This window comes from Pinus tabuliformis, chromosome 1_2 (genome assembly GCF_031772625.1).
Source record: "Pinus tabuliformis cultivar Carrire ecotype Pingquan chromosome 1_2, CPIR1, whole genome shotgun sequence".
Classification (NCBI taxonomy): Eukaryota; Viridiplantae; Streptophyta; class Pinopsida; order Pinales; family Pinaceae; genus Pinus; species Pinus tabuliformis.
Window position 1 is genome coordinate 670188634 of NC_142298.1, and position 23294 is coordinate 670211927.

Consider the following 23294-nt stretch of genomic DNA (forward strand, 5'->3'; position numbering starts at 1 on the left):
GACTAGATAAGTCGACGGGTACATCCCTTTAGGTGAACCTATTCATATTATTCCTTGTAAATATAGTAACCACTCAATGACTGTGAACCACAATTAAAAATAGTTTTAAAGTATTTTTAAAACATTCAATAATTTTCAAACTATAAAATCACATAATATTTTGAGACTCATTTCCTTGATTTAAAAAACATAAATATATTTTTCGTAGCATCTTTTCCTTCCATGATAATAAAAAAATAAGATAAATAATTTGGTGATTGAGTTTGCCTTTATATTCCTGGCCAATAAGACAATAATAATAACGTTGATCATTATGTTTTTGAAAAAAAAAACCATTAACAATAAAATCCTTTAGTCATTCTTATAAATTATCCAAATTTAGAGACATCTTTTATGTAAATTAAAAGAATATTAAAACAACAAAATTCAGGGTATGTATAGAATATTTTTTCAAAGAGTAGCTGACCTTTAACAAAAGCAAGTGGCACGGGTAAGTATATCACATAAGACATAAAACGATGGCAGAAGGCCACCGCATCTCAAAAATCCATTCCCGCTAAAATCTAAAAAATCCTTTGGATCTTTCTCCAAATTGCCACCGCTTAATCCACGTATCCTGGCGGCCACAATCAAGTACTACGTTATGGCAGCGGCAACCAACCTGTCATAACGCATTAAATGTCTGAGGAAATGCAAGTTGGATAGCGCGCTAACAAGCGAATTCTCATTTCTTATTTAATACCCTAAATTATATTACATATACAAATAAAACATTAATTAACTTTGCACGCCTACACTGGATGACATCTTACCTCGACATTTGTAACCGTAGAGAGGACCCCGGGCAGACGTCATCCATTAAAAATAGTGAAATCTAAAGTTAACATTGCAGTTAAGAAAAATTAAACCAAATTTTTTGTACCGCATAAAATAATGCAAAATCATGGATACTATATATACGGGAGTGACATAAAACAAAACCATTTTTAAAAATCACATAAAATTTAAAACTTTGTAATGCAAATGCCGACAAAACCATGTTAAAAAATCACATAAAATTTAAAACTTTGTAATGCAAATTCCGGCAGAGAGATTAATCAAGAGAATAACAATGAAATGAAATACCGACAGATATCTGATTCCTTGAATCTTCCATTATTGTAAGTCAACATATATTTCATTTGTATGTAGGCAGGTTAATGGAGATAGTTGTAAATAAAAAAAAATAAATTAAATTATCATAAGCAATTTTAAAATTAATTAATTATTTTGTCAAACTTAATTATTTTAAACAACAAAAAATAATAAAAAAACTAAAATTAAATTAAAATAAAATAATAAATAAACACAATAAAAATAATAAAATCAAATTTAAATATTCTAAACAATAAAATAAAATACAAATCAAAATAATGAATTCACTCAATTTTATTATTTAAATCTAAAAAATAAAATAATATAGTAAAAAAAAATCTATAAAAAACCATTAAAATAAATAAATATTATAGAAACATAAAAATAAATAATATCATTAAAATAAATAAATATCATAAAAACATAAAAATACAAAATAAAAATCCAACACGGTTAAAACTCTAACCACTCTGACCATTGTCAGATTAATAAATTTTGCTTTCATTTTCCAAGGCCATTTAATACTCTAACCATGGTCAGATTAATAAATCTTTTTTATTTTCCAAAGCCATTATCTCTATTCAATTCTTCTTTCATTTTCTAATGCTATTATCTCTATTCAATTCTTTTTTCATTTTCCAAAGCCGTTATCTCTATTCAATTCTTTCTTCGTTTTCCAAATCCATTATCTCTATTCAATTCAGATTGATAAGTATTCTTTCATTTTCCAAAGTCCCTTAAACTTATTCAATTCAGATTGATAAGTCTTCTTTCATTTTCCAAGGGCCCTTAAACTTATAGTGATGAAACTTTATTTATTATATTATCTCTATTCAACTCTTCATTCATTTTCCAAAGCCATTATCTCTAGATTGATAAGTCTTCTTTCATTTTCCAAGGTCCCTTAAACTTATTCAATTCAGATTGATAAGTATTCTTTCATTTTCCAAGGTCCCTTAAACTTATTCAATTCAGATTGATAAGTTTTCTTTCATTTTCCAAGGCCCCTAAAACTTATAGTGATGAAATTTGATTTATTATATTAAAATTTTACGTCATTTGTATTTTTTTATAAATTCAAAAAATGTTCAATTTGTTTCTATATTACAATGTTAGGTGGGAGTAGTCCATGTCATTCACCATCCCCTCTTAAATCAAGACATTAAAAAATATTAAAATGTTGAAAAAACTTACGATGTAACCGAAATTACACTGTAATGACAAACTAGGAAAGAGCACAGAAAAGGGCGTGAACCAGATGGGTTGCAGAGACTATTTTGTCCTATCCTTTCCTGAATTTATTTATAAAAGCTACCGCTGGGGAATCTATTAGAGGGTGTAGCAGAGAGCGTGCGGCGACAGTGCTGTAGAGGCTGAAAAGTGTTGGGCAGAAGAACAGAATCGGGGCATAAATTAAATGCCATTCTACGAGTAAGAGGTCAAGACTGCAACTGGAGAAAGAAATCGGTGGCTGTAACGATTTCTGTGTAAGAGGTCAGACTATAAGTTATCTTAAAATCATTATCAGACTAGAATACTGTGATTTTGCTGTTGTTGAATCCAGTCCAGAGTCCTTGTGCCTTCTCTTCTGTCTCATGAGATGCAACATTGATTACAATGTTAGGGTAAAACAAACTTATTGTATTGAATAACATCTTTTACTGATTTTGTGCGGATATGCTGTGCATGGTTTTCTTGCAGAAGTTGTGAATTGTGAATTGGAACAGCGAAGATGGAACATGCGGTTATTAACACGCTTGCAGGAAATATGGCTTCAATGGTAGCTGATAAACTATTTGAAGAGGTACGGCTGGTTATTAACTTCAAAGATGATTTTGAATTCATTTGTGAGGAGGTGAATTCCATTAATTCCCTCTTGAACGACGCGAGAGGAAAGACCGCTTCCAATTCAATTGTGAACTGGGTGGACAAAGTTCAGGACTTCCTGTATGATGCTGTATACTTAGTAGAGGAATTCGAGGATCGTCAGCTTAATTTTTTCAAGATTAGAATCGTCCAGTATCAGATGGGCCGTAGGATTAGGGCATTAAGGGAAAGGATCAAGAGGATACACAGTAGTGCTAAATATCTCAAATATGCGATGTCCGTCCTCGATGCAGATGTTCTTCTTCACGCATTCAACGCATATGATTTAGAAGAGCAATACAGCGCCAGGAGGAAACGGAGTGCTATACTCAACAGGTGTCAGTCTCACACAGTGGGCATGACTGATGACATGGGTAAAATTATTAAATGGATAGTGGAAGACGAGGGATATGGGGTGATTGCGGTTGTGGGTATGGGGGGGCTGGGCAAAAGTCATCTGGTCCAAAACGTGTTCAACAGCCCAGAGGTCCGAAAGGGTTTCGACTATCTAGTCTGGCTGTCAGTTTCGCAGAAATTCTTGGCTAAAGAACTCCTTTTGGTGACGGGAAGGCAGTATCTGAGGCTTGGGGAGGAAGACGATCAAGCCTAGGCGAGGGGGAGCTTTCAGACAGAATTAATAGACATTTAAGTGACAAAAGTTGTTTATTTGTTCTAGATGATGTGTGGCAGCAAGACGCTTGGGAAAAGATTGGGCTGCATTTGTCATCCAACGGGCGAAATAAGCTTGTGGTGACCACTCGGGACAAAAATGTTGCAGAGCATATAGGAAATCCTCGTAAGGGGACTCGCCACATCTACGAAATGGGGCATTTGTCTACTGATGACAGCTGGAAATTGTTCCTTGCTTATGCTAATTTGACCCATACTCTTCCTCCTAATTTTCCCGCTACTATTGCCAAGGAAAGAGCTAACCAGCCATATATTGGGGATTTAATGCCCTCAGAGCAACACGTGACTTAACGCGATAACACGGGAGCGGGCAAATTCGGCATTAAATAATATTTGCCCGCTCCCGTGTTATCGGGCTAAGTTGCGTGCTGCTCTGAAGGCATTAAATACCCAATATATGGCTGGTTAGCTCCAGCACTATTGCCAATGCTTCCCCCCAAGAGCATGACCGACTGACCAGCATCGCCTGCCAAATTGTAGAAAAATGTTCGGGACTACCATTGGCCGTGAAAACAATAGCAGCGTCTATGACAAAGTTAAAGATGGTTCCTAATGAGTGGGAATGTACCTTGAAAGCCTTGGATCGTCCGGGTGAAGGAGGAGACATCGCGCACGTTATGCACTCACTCCGGTTAAGTTACCAAGCTTTGCCAGCTTGCCTTAAGCCTTGTTTCCTTTACTGTTCTGCCTTTCCTCCACATTCTCATATAAAATCAGAGTACCTAGTGCATGTGTGGATCGCTGAAGGTTTTATTTCTACTCCTACTCGAGATGCAGGAGACGCAATAGAGGTAGGACGCTCTTATATAAACAAACTTATTAATCTATGCATGATCGAAATTTCAAGGCTTGTTTCTGATGGGCGAGTCAAATATTGTCGGCTTCATGATCTTTTGCATGATTTAGCTCTTCGTGAATCTAGCAAGGAATCTAAGTACTGTTTGTTAGAGCCTGGAAAGGAATTGAAACAAGTGCCAATGGATAAGTGCAAGGGCGTACGGAGAATTTCTTTAATTAAGAACGAAATCTCCACAATCAGCGATCAGCCCCTTCCTTGTCCGGGGCTGCGCACTCTATTGCTATGGAACAACTCCAAGCTTGAATCCATTCCTCATAATTTTTTCGATAACTTGAAATATCTGGTGGTGTTAGATTTAAGTCAGACTTGCATCGACTCATTACCCACATCCATTGAAAATGCAAAGCATCTCAAGTTACTCAATTTGTCGGAGACAAAAATCAGGAAGCTGCCGGAGTCCTTGAGCGGTCTAAAGCACCTCCAGTATCTCGACGTTAGTGGGTGCGAAAATCTGAGCAGCCTGCATATGGGGATAGGCGGGCACAAATATTTGCTACATTTGAATGTGAAGGGCTGCAAAAATCTGAAGACATTGCCCGCTGGAATATCCAAGCTCATCTATTTACGGACGTTGAAGGGCGCTCCAGTACGTCATGAATCAAGCACAGCCACTACGCCGGATTTGAAATGGACGGATCTAAGAGGATTGATCCGTCTGCAAAGCCTATCAGTTACACTGATAGACCCTCAATCTCCATCAGCATCTGCATCACAATCTCCGGGTTCGGAAGGCTGTAATGGCCTCGAGGGCACTTTTGGGGGTTTGACAGATATGCGGACCCTCTGTTTCCGAAATCCTATAAATTCCGATGGCCGCCTCCGCGATCTTCCCGGCGACACTCAACGTATGGAACGCCTTGAGAAGGTCCATCTCTGCAACTGCCGGGTGCCAACATGGATGTCTCACCTCCAGAACCTCATGGTGCTTGTGATAGAAGGCGACAACGATAGTGCAGAGTATAAGGGGCTACAAAAGATTCCAAATTTGAGGAAGCTCCACTTGTCACATAACAAAAACAAAAATTGCAGAGAGTTTCCAAAGGAGTTCGAAGAACCTGGGGCATTTCCCAACCTGGAAAAGATAATGATAGAAGACTTTATTTCCTTGGAAAATTTTCCGAGTCTGGAGAAGGAAGCAATGCCAAAGTTGAATCGCTTGCTCCTGAAGAACTGCAGCCTGGAGAAACGATTGCCCCTGCCATTACCTACACGTGTCAAAGTTGAAGTACTTCCCAATAAACCAGCGCCGGGCCCGAATCATTGAAGAGGGCGCTGACTAATCACAAAGAAATTGGTTGCAGTTGAAGCAAACAAATGCCCGAATCATTGAAGAGGGCGCTCACTATTCATTGATGAAGTTTATTAGAAGTAATCAATGATAAAGTTTTTTTTATGAGTAAAGGTTTTGTTTGTATAATTATATGATTGGTTTGTGTATTTCAATTTTCCTTAATTCGTTGAATGATTGAGTCCACAATGCTTTGTAGTGATTTAATCAATCAATCATTAAGTTTGTGATTGATTTAAATAATAAAGAATCTATTTGTATCGACTCTGTCTTATGGAAGAATATAATTGGTATAGGAATATGTGATAGGTCAATTCAAATTCCACAGTGTATGTGAATGTGTCAGACATATCAGATCGAGGTTGTCGGGTACGGCACCCATTTCTTTTTAATCATAGTGAATCCATAATTTGTTATTGTTAGAGTAATTTGGTCATTGCCAAAATTAGACTATGCTATAAATTACCAAATTCATTAAAAATTGTATAAGGTTATTTGCTCTTTGTTGAGTTATGAATTGTTTGTGAGTCTAAAAAGAAGAATCTTAAGAGAAAGTGGGGATGTTATGTTTCTAACTATCACCTGGTAAAAATGAATGTTTTTTTTTTACAAATGAGTGTGGAGAAAAATCATTTTTATTATTATTTATAACCAGAGTGTGGATAAAATTCATTTTCCTTATTATTTACAACGAATTAATTTCTTTCACAAATGAGTGTGGAGAAAAATCATTTTCATTATTATTATCTTTATCTTGAAGGGTATAACACGTTCGGTAATGTGATGAATGATGAATTATTTTATAGTTGACCAAAAATTAAACAAGGAATTCACAAAGTTCACATTACAAATAAAAAATAATTTAATTTTTAGAATATTTTGATTTTATTTATTTTTTTAATTTTTGATTAGTTCTGTGAACCTAAGTCTTATTATCCAATCATTTTGCGTCGCCCACAGATGCATTTGCAGTGCTTCCAGTATTGACACCAGTACACCAGTGGTACCAACGTGTATGCTCTATAGGTATCCACATAAGTGTCCTCTGTAACCCTAACTACCATTATTGCCAAAAAATAAAGAAAATTCACAGCGAAAACGGAAATTTTAAGGCATTTCATAATGATTCCATTGAAGTCTTGACCCCAGGCCACCCCCGGTCGAAAATGAGGAATAGAGGACATGGTACTTAAGAGGAGAGCGACGTCCTGGAGTGTTTGATGCCTATTGTTGCCAACCAGCTGGGATTGAATAGTTGTGCTACTTCTTATTCACTCTACCATGGATTAGCAGGCTCATGTATGATTCAGATTCGAACCTCCAACATATGTACTCCTAATCAAGGTTGGAATTTGACGGGAAAGATGTCTGTCATAAGGCATTTTGCTCGTTAAATACATTTAAAAAAAATTGTAACCTTCTCGGGTGATTTGCTTTTAAGTTTAGAAAATGTATTTTTGACTGTTCATATTTATTTGAAAACATCATTAATATTTGCTAAAGGACAAGTTCCATCCATGCTAGAATTCATAACCTCCTGCTAAAAGGACAAGCTTTATCTGCGCTATCATTCATAACCAGATAAAGAGTAGGTTCTATCTAAGTTGTAGCACGCAAACGTCATGTGAGGTTGATTACTATTAGGTCCCTATAATACTAATGTATCCCCATTATTGCTACTGTTGTGCCCATGTAGCCCCCATATTGTTATTGTTGTGCCCCATGGAAGCTCATTATTGTTATTGTTGTGTCCCATGGAAGCTCATTATTGTTATTGTTGTGTCCTTACATTATTATTGCTATGTAGGCTTTGATTATATTGTGACCCCTTAGACTCCTATATATACAAAGGAGCTATTGCCATTTATATCATCTAAGAATTGTTCATTTATGTAATGTAAAGGAGGTTTCACCCTCGAAGAGGATAATTTTTAAGTCATTGATCTATTTATTTGTGAGTTCGTTGCATAACATTTAGTGTCAAAGCTTTGGATTCTAGGGTTTCGCTGCTTCAAATTTATCATCGTATCATTTTTGCTATAAATTTTTTTGTACTAAGCTTCATAAGTTGAAATTGCAACCACGTGGAACCAAAATCTTGATGAACTTCGTGTATGAATTTTAGATCTTGTCTTGCTACACTTTCAGAGATATGATCCGAGGAAGTAAGGGTTTTTACAGGCTCCAAAATTCCATCTCAAACAGGTGACCTAGGGAAAATCACGTCATAACTTTATCTTTTAGCATCAAGTTTGAATTTCGTAAAAAGTGACGAAAGGAGAACAAATTGTAGTTTTTCAGGTATCATTTTCAGGGCTGAAGGTTGAAACAGTGACACGTGGAACTCTGTACAAGTTTGCTCTACTAAACCATTCTATAATTAGGTCAATGTGGGAGATTGGACATAAATATTTCTTGAATAATCCAATCTTGGTCTGATTTGTTGGGTTGGAAAGAAAACTTAGAGGGCTACTACAGGACGAAATTTTAGATATTGGAAATTCGCAATTATAGAGATACAATAACTGCAATATCGAGCTCCTAAAAAGCAAAAAAAGGTGCGTATTTTTTTAAAAAAATTGCATAACTTTTGTTTGAAAAATCAGTTTGAAGTGATTCAAGGGGCATATTGAAGCATCGATATCATTGTTTTATTCAAAAATTTCTTGAAAGAAAAAAATGGACACACCTAGTAAGCAACCAAAAAGTTCTTCTATGACACATGAAGAAGAGGAAGAAATACAACATGATATATCAAATTTACAAGACCAAGTGCAACAAATTTCCCTCTCGCAAAAAGTAACAAAAAATGAAATAGAAGCGATGATGAATGTTAAGATAGATGGTATAAAAAGGGACTTGGAGTTTCCAATGATGATTTAAAAGAAAACATGGAAGTAATGATGGATGTCAAGATAGAGGGGTTGAAGGGAGGTTTGACAAAGTTGCTAGAAGAAAGGCTTTATAGTGGTGACAAGGCAATCCATGAAAATCATGATGAGTACAAAGATTAGGTTCCAATGTGGGGTCTAAGAACCATCACATTCCAAAGATAGATATGAGGAAGTTTGATGGCAAGGATCTGGTAACTTGGATACCACATACGGAGCAATATTTTGATCTACAAGATGTGCAGCCCTCACAAAAGGTATGTATTGAATATTTATATTTAGAACCGAATCAATTTGTATGGTATATATGGCTTTTTTCTCGTAAACCACTTGTCACCTGGTCAATTTTTATGGAGGAAATGATAGCACATTATGAAGATACAAAGAGAAACACCTTCTTTAGCCAATTGATAAATCTCAAACAAAAGGGTTCAATGGTAGAGCATGTTGAAGACTTCCAAAAATTGAATATTAGGGTAACCGATATTCCATAGCAGCATAGGATTGATGTCTTCATAGGGACTTTAAAAGATAACATCCAACATGTGGTTCACCTTTGGGAATGTGATCCATTGGAGAAGGCTTTCAAGGTGGCAAGAAAAATTGAAAGAAAAATTATGGCAACAAGGAAGTCTACCACTCACAACTATAAATATGGAAGCGTTGTTTCTCATAGTCTTCCACAACCTACAAGGTTGACGCCATAGAAATTGAAGGAAAAAAGAGCTAAAGGGATTTGTTATAGTTATGATAGCAAATACACTAAAGGTCATAAGTGTGTTGAGAATAAATGATTCTACATAGATTTTCGAATTCAAGCTTCTGTGATCCATATCATAAAGTATAAAATATGTTTTCAGAAGAAATCACATTGAAGATTTTGGTCGACGCGTTTTAAACCAACAAGTGTGGTTCATCTTCAGGATTGTTAAGAGGAGGAAGAAAAGGAACAAGAAACATCAAAAGAGGAGGATATATGATCCAAATCGGATCCATAAACGACTGTCGTAAAACCATGACTATATCGAGACAAAACAAATCCTTGAAGAATCCAAAACAACAATCGAAAACACCCTGAACCAGTGGCCATGGCAGCCGGCGTGGAACGACGAGGACCTCGGTCAAAGCGCGCTGACCGAGGCCCATGGAGACTGTGCAGGAGGTCGATGTAGCCCCTGGGAACCCTGGAATGGGAAAAGGAGTTCATTTTCGATGTGGCGCTAATCGCGCATCGCTGGGTGAACAGGGCTGAAATGGTAGAGCCTTAAGCACTCGGTCACGTTGGGAGCCAGAGGACTGTGGGCGGAGAAACGAAAAGTGCCATCGTACGAAGGTGGGACCCACGACCTAGAAACCGACGGTTTGATCGGGGCACCCTTGAACGGTAAGAGGTTTTGGAGGAAAGCGGAGCAATCCCACTCAGCGATCGACGCGTGGCAACAGAGGTGAGAGAAAAACCACCGTGATCACGCGTTATCGGTCGAGCAAGTCAACCGCGCTCGACGTGCGTATGACGTTGGATCTGGAGGAGCCCAGATCAGACGACTGAGATTGCGCCCGATAGACAGAAGCAGAATCGACAGGGAATTAAGCCGTGATTTAAGGGGATTTGGAATCCGTTGACTGCCACGGTGGAGAAAGAAATGAATCGACGAGCAGGCTGGCGTAGTTCTGATGGGGACGCGTGGCTACTTCTAGAGCATTCATGTTGACGCCGAACAAGGAACTCCAAGCACATAGGCGGTAGGCGAATCGACGTAAGCGGGAGAGGAACCGAATAGGCATGGAGATCGAATGGCTAATGCCATGAACAAAGACATTTGAACAGAGATTGAGAAAGAGAGAGAGCGAAGAGTCCAAACGACCAAGAAAGACAGTGAACAGTGATCCCTAAGAGGAGGACTGAGCACAGAGAGCAGTAACGCCAAGCAGAGGAGACAGAGGGCCGAGCTGAACACAGGTAACATCGAGCACCAGAGAGCTTGAAGAATCAAGCCTTCCCATAGAGGAATCTGTCCAGATTGAGCATCACAGTTGGCTCTTTCCACTGTAGACCGAGGGTCATAGAGTTGGTAGGAAGAACAAGAGTCTGTGTACTCCAAGTGGCTTGGGGAATCCAAGAACCACCCTACCAAGCAAAATCTATTTCAGGAGAACTCACATTGAGTCCCTGTATTGTAATTCCTCTGCTGAAAGACATAATAAAACAAGGCGACCACTGAAGCTGGACCAGAGAGACGTAGCCCTGGAGAAAAGGGTGAACTCCTTTTTAAAAACTGTTTGTGTCTTTGTGTTGCTTACTGTATTTCTCTGCTGTCTTTCCATTTATTTTATGTGTATTGGCAATCTGATCGATCCGTTGTTTAAATAGCACAGAACACACACACCAGCACATGGGTCTATAATACCTTTTGTTTAATAAGTCTTCAACTGAGGTCACTCATAGGGTGATTATCAGATCAAGTGGTATCAGAGCTCTAGGTTGTAAGGTTAGACAAGCTTGTGTTAGTTTAGCTGTGAATGCTCACTAGATCAAAGCTCAAATTAGGAGAAGGAGAGTTGGTTGAAACTAATCCTGAAATTGGGAGAGTCTATTCTCGGAAGACAATGTCAAAAGAAGGTTCTATAGGGCCAAACCGTCAATTCATAGAAAGTTTCCTAGCTATAAAGTCTATGGTAGAAGAAATGTATAGGGACTTTAGAAAGCATAAGGATGAGGATTCATCAGGATCTAAGCAAGATAAAGAAGAAGATGAATCTCATTCCCATGACCACTCCAAAGGAAAGGGGAAAGAAGAAAGCTTCCCTACACCTCCTAGTAGCCCTGTGCATAATAAGAAAGCATCTTTGATTAAGTTAGATGTTAAATTTGATTTGCCTATATATGATGGAGAGCTAAATGCTGAAAGTTGGACAATTGGATTAGACAAATTGATGTGTATTGCAGAGTACAAAATATAGACTCAGACAAGAGTAAGATTCAGCTGGCAAGCCTACGCCTAGGGGGCATTGCCTTGGTTTGGTGGGAAGGCAGAACCCAAGCTGATATGAGGAAGCATGGTAAGACCATCACTATTTGGAGTGAATTTGTTACTGCAATCAAAAAGCAGTTCTATCCATTGGCCTACATGCAACAAGCCATGATGAGTTAGCAAACTCTTCGGCAGTTGAAAGGGCAAAGTGTACAAGGGTATACTCAAGAGTTCCGAAAGAAAGCATTGATGTTGGGTATTTCATTAGACTCACCAGAAACTCTTTTGAAGTACATTGGTGGTCTACACAGCTACATGAGGCATACCATCCTCATGTTTAATCCCACTAGTATAGATGAGGTATCTGTACAAGCTACTCATCTAGAAGCTAGAGGAAAGAATGGAAATATAGAAGTTGGGGGACCATCCCAACCCACTGTAAGCAAGAGCAAGGAGAAAAGAAAGAAGAAGTGGAAAGCAAGGAAGGCTAACACTGCTCAGAAAGGCAAAGCTTCATGCACTCACTGTAAAAAGGAGGGGCATGATGATGAGCACTGCTGGATTCTACATCCAGAGCTGAGACCTAAGAAGTCTGAGGGCAAGACAAAGAAGACTGTTGCAGCTATTCAGAAAGATTTGGGGTCAGACTCAGCAGATGAAACAATCATTGCAGCCACAGGTATAAAATGTAAGAATTCTGAAGCATCTACTAGTAATTCTGCTCAATCTGTTATTGATGAAGAACATGAGAGAAAAATGTGTGAGATTTTCCATATTCGAGTTGTTTCCAAAAATCAAAAGATTGATACTTTGTTTGATAGTGGCTCACAAGTAAATCTGATTTCTGAAGCAATTGTAAAGAAATTTGGATTAGCAACTACACCTCATAAGAAGCCATACCCATTAGGATGGTTGAATGATAAAGCAAAACTACAAGTGACTAAACAGTGCAAACTCAAGTTTTCTTTTGGGACAACCTTTATAGATGAGGTTGAGTTAGATATAATTCCTTTGGATATATGTGGAATTGTTTTAGGAAGTCCTTACTTGTATGATAGAAAGGCTATTTTCTATAGAGCCGAGAACAAGTATCTACTTGTTAAAGATGGAATTGAATACTTTGTAAGAGCTCATAAGCTCGAGAATAATTATACTCTCATAAACTCAGGACAGATGAAAAGAATGCTAAATTCATGCAAACAGTTCTTACTAATGGTTGTAAAGGAAAAGAAAATTGATAAAACCAATGTATTTGAGGGCTGTAATTCTGATCAGCAAGCTGATATAGAAAACATTGTTTCAGAGTATGATGTCTTGTTTCAAGAACCTCAAGGTCTGCCACCCAAAAAGGGAATAGTACATGATATTATTTTGCAGCAAGATGTTCCTTTGCCTAACATTGGGATGTACAGGTTATCTACTTTAGAGAATGTTGAAATCAAGAAGTAGGTGCAGGAGTTGCTCGAGAAAGGGTTCATCAGACCTAGCACATCACCATGTGGGTCACCAATCATTTTCGTGAGAAAGAAAGATTGCTCGTGGAGAATGTGCATTGATTACCTAGCATTGAATAAAATAATGATCAAGAATAATTATCCCCTTCCTCGCATAGATGATCTTTTAGACCAACTAAAGGAAGCTGTTTATTTCACCAAGGTAGATTTGCATAGTGGATACCATCAGGTCAGGGTTGCAGAGCAAGATGCATGGAAGACTACTTTCAAAACAAAGTAGGGATTGTATGAATGGCTGGTTATGCCTTTTGGCTTAACCAATGCCCTTGCTACTTTCATGACATTAATGAATGATGTACTCAGACCTTTTCTTGATGATTTTGTTATTGTGTATCTGGATGACATTCTGACTTTTAGTAAAACATGGGAAGAACATTTAAAGCATGTTAAGCAGACATTAGATGTTTTGAAGAGAGAAAAACTTTATGTTAAACTCTCCAAATGTGAATTTGACAAAAACTCTCTAAATTATTTAGGTCATATAGCAGGGGGAGGTGAATTGAAAATAGATCCCTCTAAAGTGGCAGTCATTGTAAAATGGCCTAAACCCAAGTCTGCTACAGAAGTGAGAAGCTTCTTAGGAGCAGCACAGTATTGAAGGAAGTTCATTTCAAATTTTTCCTCAATTGCATCTCCCTTACATGCTTTGACAGGATTGAACAAGGTGTTTCAGTGGGGAGGCAAACAACAAAAAGCCTTCGACACCTTGAAAGAAAAAATTAGTACAACACCTGTACTAGCACTGTCAGATCTACAAAGACCATTTGAGATCCAAACTGATGCTAGTGACTATGCCATGGGAGCAGTGTTGACACAGCATGGTAAACCCATATGTTATCATTCTGAGACTTTTAATCCTGCAGTAGTCAACTATCATACATATGATAAGGAATTGTATGCATTAGTTCAGAGTGTGAAAAAGTGGAAACATTACTTAATGGGCAAAGAAACAGTAATACATACTGATCATCAGCCACTTCAATACCTACACTCCCAAACTAAGTTGCAATAATCAAGACATTATAGATGGATGGGTTTTCTACAACAGTTTCATTTAGTCACTAGATATAAAAAGGACATACATAACAAGGTTGCAGACATGTTATCTAGACCCATTATAAACACATCTACCATACTTAAGCATAATTATGTGCTGCATGAAAGCTACATAGAACAGTATGCTCAGGACATGGACTTTAAATATGTATATGCAACTTTGAGTCAAGGCAAAAGAGTAGAAGAATTGGACTATCATGTGAAGGATCGACTCTTATATCATTGTGGGAAACTCTGCATTCCACAAACTAAGAGAGCAAAGATAATTAGGGAAGCACACACTTCTTTGATATCAGGTCACTTTGGGGTAAGTAAAACAGTTGCACAGCTGCAAAGGTTATGCTATTAACCAAGAATGAGTGAGACAGTTTCTAGATATGTAAAGGGGTGTGCTATGTGTGCTAAAAGCAAGCCCAACAACATAAAACTAAGCTTGTACACTCCATTGCCAGTTCCTTCTCACCCTTGGGAAAGAATTCCCATGGATTTTGTTGGAGGACTACCTAAATCTAGGAAAGGTCATGATTATCTATATGTTGTTGTGGATAGGTTCAGCAAAATGTGTATTTTGATACCCTGTATTAAACAGATTACAGCTGAACAAACTGCAAAATTATTCTTTAAACATGTATGGGTTCTTTTCGGATTACCCACTTCTATTATATCTGATCGAGACACCCGATTTGTGGGAAAGTTTTGGTCCAGTCTGTGGGAATTAATGGACACAAAATTAAATAAAAGCACAGCTTTTCATCCACAAATAGATGGCCAGATAGAAGTAGTTAACATGACAGTGATCCAGTTACTGAGAGGATATTGCAGCAAACACCCTAAGCTTTGGGATGAACACTTGTGTTATGTGCAGCATGCTTACAATAGATTCAAACACTCTTCTGCCCAGAGATCTCCTTTTGAGACCTGCTTTGGTTTCATACTAAGGTCTCCATTGGATTTTGTCTTTGGTAAAGATACCATGGTTGATGGACACAGTGATGTGGACAGGGTAACTAGGTTCATTGAACAGATCCAGGAGATCCACCAGGCAGTACAGGAACAACTAGAAAAGAGCCAGGCCAAGTACAAGCCCAGGCATGATAAGCATCAGATGGAGCATAGTTTTCAAGTTTGAGACCAAGTCTGGCTGCATATCAGCAAGGACAGGATGCAAGGTGAAGGCAAGAAGCTAAAACCTATCAGGTATGGACCCTTCAGGATACTTGAGAAGATTGGTGAGAATGTTTTTCTCCTTGATCTGCCAGCTTAAATGCACATCTACTCAGTCGTGAACGCAAATTGCTTGAGGTTGTTTTAACCTTCAATGATTGAGGACCCTGAAGAGCAAAGTCAATTGCCTTCTGTTGATGACCTGCTACCTGAATATCTTAATGAGTTGCAAGAAGATACAGTGTTGGACAGGAAGGTAAGGACGACGCACAGTGGACAGGTGGAATACCTCAGAATTGGGCTTAAAGGTTCGAAACCAAGTAGTGTGAAGTGGATTGAGATTGGACAAGTGAGACAACAGTTTCCTCACTTAGTTGATGCTTGAAGAAAACCAACTTTTGGTGGTCCAAAAGCTTTTCAGTAGGGAGGCCGTGATCCAAATCGGATCCATAAATGACTGTCATAAAACCATGACTGTATCGATACAAAACAAATCCTTGAAGAATCTAAAACAACAATCGAAAACACCTTGAACCAGTGGCCATGGCAGCCGGCGCGGAACGACGAGGACCTCGGTCAAAGCGCGCTGACCGAGGCCCATGGAGACTGCGCAGGAGGTCGATGTAACCCTTGGGAGCCTCGGAATGGGAAAAGGAGCTGATTTTCGATGTGGCGCTAATCGCGCATCGCTGGGCGAACAGGGCTGAAATGGTAGAGCCTTAAGCACTCGGTCACGTTGGGAGCCAGAGGACTGTGGGCAGAGAAACGAAAAGTGCCATCATACAAAGGTGGGACCCACGACCTGGAAACCGACGGTTTGATCGGGGCGCCCTTGAATGGTAAGAGGTTTTGGAGGAAAGCGAAGCGATCCCACTCAGCGATCGACGCGTGGCAGCGAAGGTGAGAGAAAAACCGCCATGATCGCGCATTATCGGTCGAGCAAGTCAACCGCGTTCGACGTGCGTATGACGTTGGATTTGGAGGAGCCCAAATCGGACAGCTGAGATTGCGCCTGATAGACAGAAGCGGAATTGACAGGGAATTAAGCAGCGATTTAAGGGGATTTGGAATCCGTTGACCACCACGGTGGAGAAAGAAACGAATCGACAAGCAGGCTGGTGCAGTTCCGATGGGGACGCGTGGCTACACCTTGAGCGTTCATGTTGATGTCGAACATGGAAATCCAAGCACATAGGCGGTAGGCGAATTGAAGTAGGCGGGAGAGGAACCGAACATGCATGGAGATCAAATGGCTAAAGCCTTGAACAGAGACAGTTGAACAGAGATTCAAAAAGAGAGAGAGCGAAGAGTCCAAGCGACCGAGAAAGACAGTGAACAGTGATCCCTGAGAGGAGGAATGAGCACAGAGAGCAGTAAAGCCAAGAAGAGGAGATAGAGGGCCGAGATGACCACAGGCAACATCGAGCACCAAAGAGATTGAAGAATCAAGCCTTCCCATAGAGGAATCTGTCCAGATTGAGCATCACAGTTGGCTCTTTCCACTGTAGACCGAGGGTCACAGAGCTGGTAGGAAGAACAAGAGTCTGTGTACTCTGAGTGGCTTGGGGAATCCAAGAACTACCCTTCCAAGCAAAATTTGCTTCAGGAGAACTCATATTGAGTCCCTGTATTGTAATTTCTCTGTTGAAAGACACAATAAAACAAGGCCACCACTGAAGCTGGACCAGAGACGTAGCCCTGGAGAATAGGGTGAACTCCTTATTAAAAACTGTTTGTGTCTTTGTGTTGCTTACTGTATTTCTCTGCTGTCTTTCCATTTATTTTTTGTGTATTGGCAATCTGATCGATCCGTTGTTTCAATAAGACAGAACACACACACCAGCACATGGGTCTATAATAGCTTTTGTTTAATAAGTCTTCAACTGAGGTCACTCATAGGGTGATTCTCATATCAATATATAGCAAGGAACAACCCCAGATAAAGAAGAAATGAATCTCACCATATCTTGTAATGCAAATTCGCATGAATTACCACTCCTCAAACTCTTAAGATAGAAGGATATATCAAGAAAAAAAGGTAATAGTGTTGATTGATTCGGTAGTACCCATAATTTTCTTCATTGTAAGATAGTTAATGAATTGAATTACTTCCTATATCCAGCACCAGAGTGTCAAGTGATGGCTGGAAATGGAGGAACTATAAATTGCTCCGAAAATGGCCATAATATCAAACTAACCATGGGGGAATATGTATGGAATAGTCCAATGCTTTCCATTCCAATGGGTGGTGTTAATGTAGTACTAAGAGTCCAATGGCTACAATCTTTGGGGACAATAGATCTCAATTTTCAAGAACTTTTCTTGAAATATTTTTGGGAAGGAAAGGAAGTTGAATTAAGGGGTATTGCAGGGAAACCAGGAAAGATAATCATATCTAATTGCAGGAAAACTTCTAAAGAACAAACAACTGGGCATAATTGCACAATTATTGTCACTAGTGGTTCAAATATAGAAATCCTCTAGTTGTCCATATCTCTAAAAAGTCTTGGACAATCATTCCAAGGTGTTTGAGACTCCCAAAGGCCTCCCACCTATTCATGATCATGATCATGCAATTCCCTTGATTCTACGAAGTGTTCCTCCAAACATCAGACCTCACAGATATCCTTATGCCCAAAAGAGTGAAATTGAATGTGTCGTTGCATAAATGCTAGAGCTTGGTATAATTCAACCTATTCAAAGTTCTTTCTCTACTCCAATATTATTGGCGCACAAGAAGGATTGATCATGGCATATGTGTCCAGATTATAGGGAGCTCAACAAGCTCACTATTAAATATAAATTTCCCATTTATGTCATTGATGAATTGTTGGATGAATTACAAGGAGCAATTTACTTCACCAAGCTAGATATTTATTCAGGATATCATCAAATTAGAATGAATACTGAATACATTCTGAAAATAGCATTCGAAACTCATGAAGGTCATTATGAATTTTTGGTCATGTCTTTTGGCCTTACCAATGCACCTTCTACATTTCAAGGTTTGATGAATTCCATTTTCAAACCCTTCCTTAGAAAATTTGTTTTCGTATTTTTTGATTATATACTAATCTACAACAAGTCTTGGAAGGATCATGTTCAGCATGTTGGCAGGGTGCTCAAACTATTGGCAGAGAAACAATTATATTATAAAACCTCTAAATGTTTCTTTGGAGTACAGGAGGTGGAATATTTGGGTCATATTGTATCTCATGAGGGTGTTAAGATAGACCCTAACAAAATTACAACCATTAAGGAATGGAAAATTCCCACAATCATAAAGCATCTTCGAGGATTTATCGCGTTGACAACGTATTATCGCAAGTTTGTTAAGTATTATGGGAGAATAATGACACCTTTAACATTATTAGTGAAGAAAGATCTTGGACTCTAGAAGCAGCGAAGGCCTTTGAACATCTTAAAGAGGCAATGTGCTAAGCACCGGTCTTAGCTACGCCTGACTTCAAAAAAACTTTTATTGTGGAATGTGATGCTTTAGGAAATGGAATTGGTGTTATTTTAATGGCAGAAGGAAGACCCATTGCTTTTTAAATTCATCTAGTCAAAGGAAATTATTTACACAAACCTATTTATGAGAAGGAAATGTTAACAATACTACATGCACTAAAGCAATGATGACCTTACCTAATGGGAAGACAGTTCAAGGTAAACATATATCCTAAATATTATCTTCAAAAGAGAAATAAAAATGGATGACAAAGATGTTGGGTTATGACTTTAAAATCATCTAAAAAAAGGGAAGCAAAATGTTGTTGCAGATGCCCTCTCAAGAAAGGATGAGGATGTGGAAGCATTTCTTTTTTCCATTTCTATTATCCAACCTGAGTGGATAACCAAAGTAAGGGATGAATGGAATAATGACAAAGAGGTGTGGTCCCTCATTCAAAAGTTGCAACAAGATCGAGTACATTTGATACTTTTAGCTGGAAAAATGATTCAATATGGTACAAAGATCGCTTTTATATTTGTAAGAATTTCCAACTCAAAAAAAAGATTCTTTCAGAATTTCACACCTCTCCCATAGGAGGGCACTCAAGTTTTAAAAAAAAATTATCATATGGTTAAGAAGGATTTTTTTTGGGATGGCCTTAAATATAATATTCAAAAATTTGTGGCAGAATGTTTGGTTTGCCAACAAAATAAAGTTGAGATATTTAAGACCCTGGGTCTGCTACAACCTTTATTCATTCCGAGTTAGCGTTGGGAGGAGGTATCAATGGATTTTATCACAGGTTTACCCAAGTCTAAAGGAAAGAGTGTTATCATGGTGGTAGTTCATAGAATTACCAAGTATTCACACTTTTGTGCATTATCTCATCCTTTTAAAGCTAGCACAATTGTTACTGCATTTATGGAAACAATTCAAAAGCTTCATGGAAATCCAAAGATTATAGTAAGTGATAAAGATGCCATTTTCATTGGAAATTTTTGGATGGAATTATTTTCTTGTCTTGGGACTTAATTAGCTCATAGCTCATCTTATCATCTTCAATTTGATGTGAAAAATGAGATAGTGAACAAATTTTTGGAAGGATATATTTTGTCTTTCTATCTGACAAACAAAAACAATGGGTCAAATGGTTACCTCTAGTTGAATGGTGGTATAACACTTCCTTCCATACTGCAACAAAAATGATCCTATTTATGGAACTTTATGGATATCATCCACCATCCATCACATAATCTTTAAAAGAAAATTCTAAGGTTCAAGCAGTGGAAGATCACATCGAGCATCAACAAGTTCTCCAACTCTTAATGGATAACCTCACTTTGGCATGGAATCGTATGAAACAACAGGAAAACCAACATCACAGTGTAAGAAGTTTTGATGCAGGTGACTGGGTTTTTTTACGGCTAAAATCATACAAACAAATGTCTCTCAAGCAAACGAAGAAGCATAATAAATTATCACCCAAGTACTATGGTCCTTACATGGTGTTTCAAAACATTGGTACTATGGCATAAAAATTGGAGTTGCATGCATATTCTCGAGTACACCCCGTTTTTCATGTTTCATGCTTAAAGAAGATTATAGGTGACAAGCTTCCAACTCAAACAGTGTTTTTAGAACTTGACAAAGGAGGAAGAATCATATTTGAGCCTCAAGCAATCATGGAAACAAGAACTTGATAGCTATGGAATCGATCAATTTCAAAGTATCTCATTAAGTGGAAGAACTTACCTGCTAAAGATTCCACATGGGAGGATGAGAATTTTATATAGAACTATCTAAAACTACTCAAGCATTGAGGACATCATTTTTTTGAATGAGAGGGGCATGTTAGGTCCCTATAATACTAGTGTGTCCACTTTATAGTTATTGTTGTGCCCCATACAGGCTCGCTATTGTTATTGTTGTGCCCTTACATTATTATTGTTATGTAGGTTGTGATTATGTTGTGACCCCTTAGACTCCTATATATACAAAGGAGTTCATGCCATTTGCATCATCCAAGAATTGTGCATTTATGTAATGTAAAGGAGGTTTCCCCCTCAAAGAGGATAATTTGTAAGTCGTTGAACTATCTATTTGTGAGATGGTTGCATAAAAATTACTAAAAAATTTGAATGTCTCATTCTGTATGCCATCATTCATTATCAAGTATGCAAGACAATATAATTTCAAATTAATTTCTTATTGTTGCCTCTTCCACCATTTTGGGCATCTTCAGAAAGAAAAAATGTTTATTTGCCAAATATACAAGAAGTCATGGTAAAGAAGTGGGAGGTTAAAGAAGTGGAAAGGAACAGGTTTTCCATATCATATGCAAGATAGAGGGCCACATGGGAAATTATTGTTCATTTCCTAGATTCAAGGTTGTAGCTCCTAATCCAAAAAAGTACGAATCCGATCCTAGTACGTCAGAAAACAAGGAGGTTGCTGAGAAATAAAAATATAGGGCCAACTTAGTTTTCAATCCCAAGCGATTAGAATGTACTGCTTACCACAACTGGTACTTTTGGAGAGCGTTGGAACTTAACTATCGAAGGAAGAGTTGATTCTCTAAGCAAGAAGGTTTTGGAATATGAATTGGGGTGTTTGGGCGAGAACTTAACCAAAAGAATGTTGGGACTAGCACTCGATTTGGGCCTGCAGGATATGAAACTTTCAGGTATGTTGACATTTCTCATTCCAAACTGGATTGTTTGTTTGTAAACACTTTCTATTATTCTTTTCAATTTTCCGTTTACATATGTAATCTTCACAAACAACCAATCTCATTTAAAGAAAATTACTCAGCGAATTGGATTTCAAAAATCTACCTTGTTTCCAGTAATCTTCAAAAATGATAATATGACTATACTCCAGAAGAAGATTGAATCATTATACTCGAGCATAAACAACATTAAGAGATTTTGAACAAAGGTCAAATCCACATTCCCATGATCTCCTAAAATGGATTTTGCAATACCCCAATATGAAAGGCCTTCATAACACGAGCCCTACTTGCAGGATCAATGAAAAGGAGGATTTTTAGGATGTCCTTCAGGGGGTTTTCTAGAAGAAAGTCAATTGATTTTCTTCGTTGGATGACATATGCATTTAATTCCATTACCAACATCAAAATTCTTTGTCATTTCCTTGTGTGTGTGTTTTCATTTGAGTAGCGTTAGATTTAAGGTTGTTATATTTAAGATTTTCGGATTTAAAAGATTTTTTTGGTTGTATTCCTATTTTTAAGATTTCCAAGATAGTTTTGGTTGTATTCTTTCCTTCTTTTGTAAAATAATATCTCTCTAAGTCATCGTTTAAATGTTGCAAACAGTTCTAGTCAAAGAAGTCTACAACACTGGGTTCTGTTATCTTTATTTGAAGTCTATTTTTAATGGAACTATCCATATCTGAAACACACATTATTATGTTTTCTTCCTTATTTTTAACTTTCTAAAATTTTAAGCTTTCAAATATTTAAGCCAAAAGCCAGGGTTTTGATGTTTCTTTAGTTATTTTGGTTTTTTAGAATCTAAACTCGGATAATCCATAGTTTCCATTTTTCTTTGTCGACGTTTCGAGTCTAGACCAAGACTCATCATCAGGACTTGATTTACAAAGGAGAGAGAGAAATGTGTTGATAAATAGGGTTTAGGTTGAACTGTCAAGAATGTGAGCCGACCAGTTTCATGTTTGAATAAACTGGATTATTTAAAAAAAAAGAAAAAAATAAATTCAAGCAATTAATAAGCATGTATAATAAGTTCATTCATGTATAATAAATAAAATTATAAATAAACTTTAATATATCAAAATTATAAGAATATTAAAAGATTAAATGAAATATAAACGAAAATGTAAAACAAATCTTTATGATAAATTATTTAGAAAATAAAAATTAATAATAAAAAACTCAAGCTATTATCATATTTACTTGGTTAGAAAGTATATTCATGTATAATAAACATGTATGTTTATTATACAGGTTTATTAATTGCAATACTTATTAAACAAGGAAAATAAGTATATTCGTGTATAATAGATAAAAATTTAAAAATAACTTTAATTTATCAAAAATTATAAGAATATTAAAAAGATTGAAATCATCCTAATCTTTTATAGCTTTATAATACATTTTCCTTAGAAACCTTGTAACAAATTAAAAATATAATCATAATTACCATAAATTTACAAATAATTAAAACAAAATCATCATTTATTAATAAAAAAACTTATTACAAAAACAATTCACTTAAAAGAAAATTAATATATAACTATAATAATTATCCATATAATAAATTATAAATAAAATTAAAAAGAACCTTAAATAGAATATATATTTGAAAGACTAAAAATAATCCAGTTTATTCAAACATGAAACTGGTCGGCTCACATTCTTGACA

The 23294-nt window shown here is 37.2% G+C and overlaps 1 protein-coding gene across 1 annotated transcript; it reads left to right on the top strand.

Moving 5' to 3' along the window:
- Window positions 1-2497: 2497 nt before the first annotated feature.
- On the top strand, window positions 2498-5878 carry LOC149207475 (disease resistance protein RPS2-like). Its single transcript, XM_089398054.1, has 5 exons — window positions 2498-2628; window positions 2836-3604; window positions 3691-3827; window positions 4100-4974; window positions 5047-5878. The coding sequence occupies exons 2-5, from the start codon at window positions 2867-2869 to the stop codon at window positions 5811-5813; spliced, it is 2517 nt and encodes an 838-aa protein (XP_089254180.1). The 5' UTR covers window positions 2498-2628; window positions 2836-2866; the 3' UTR covers window positions 5814-5878.
- The last annotated feature ends 17416 nt before the right edge of the window (window positions 5879-23294 follow it).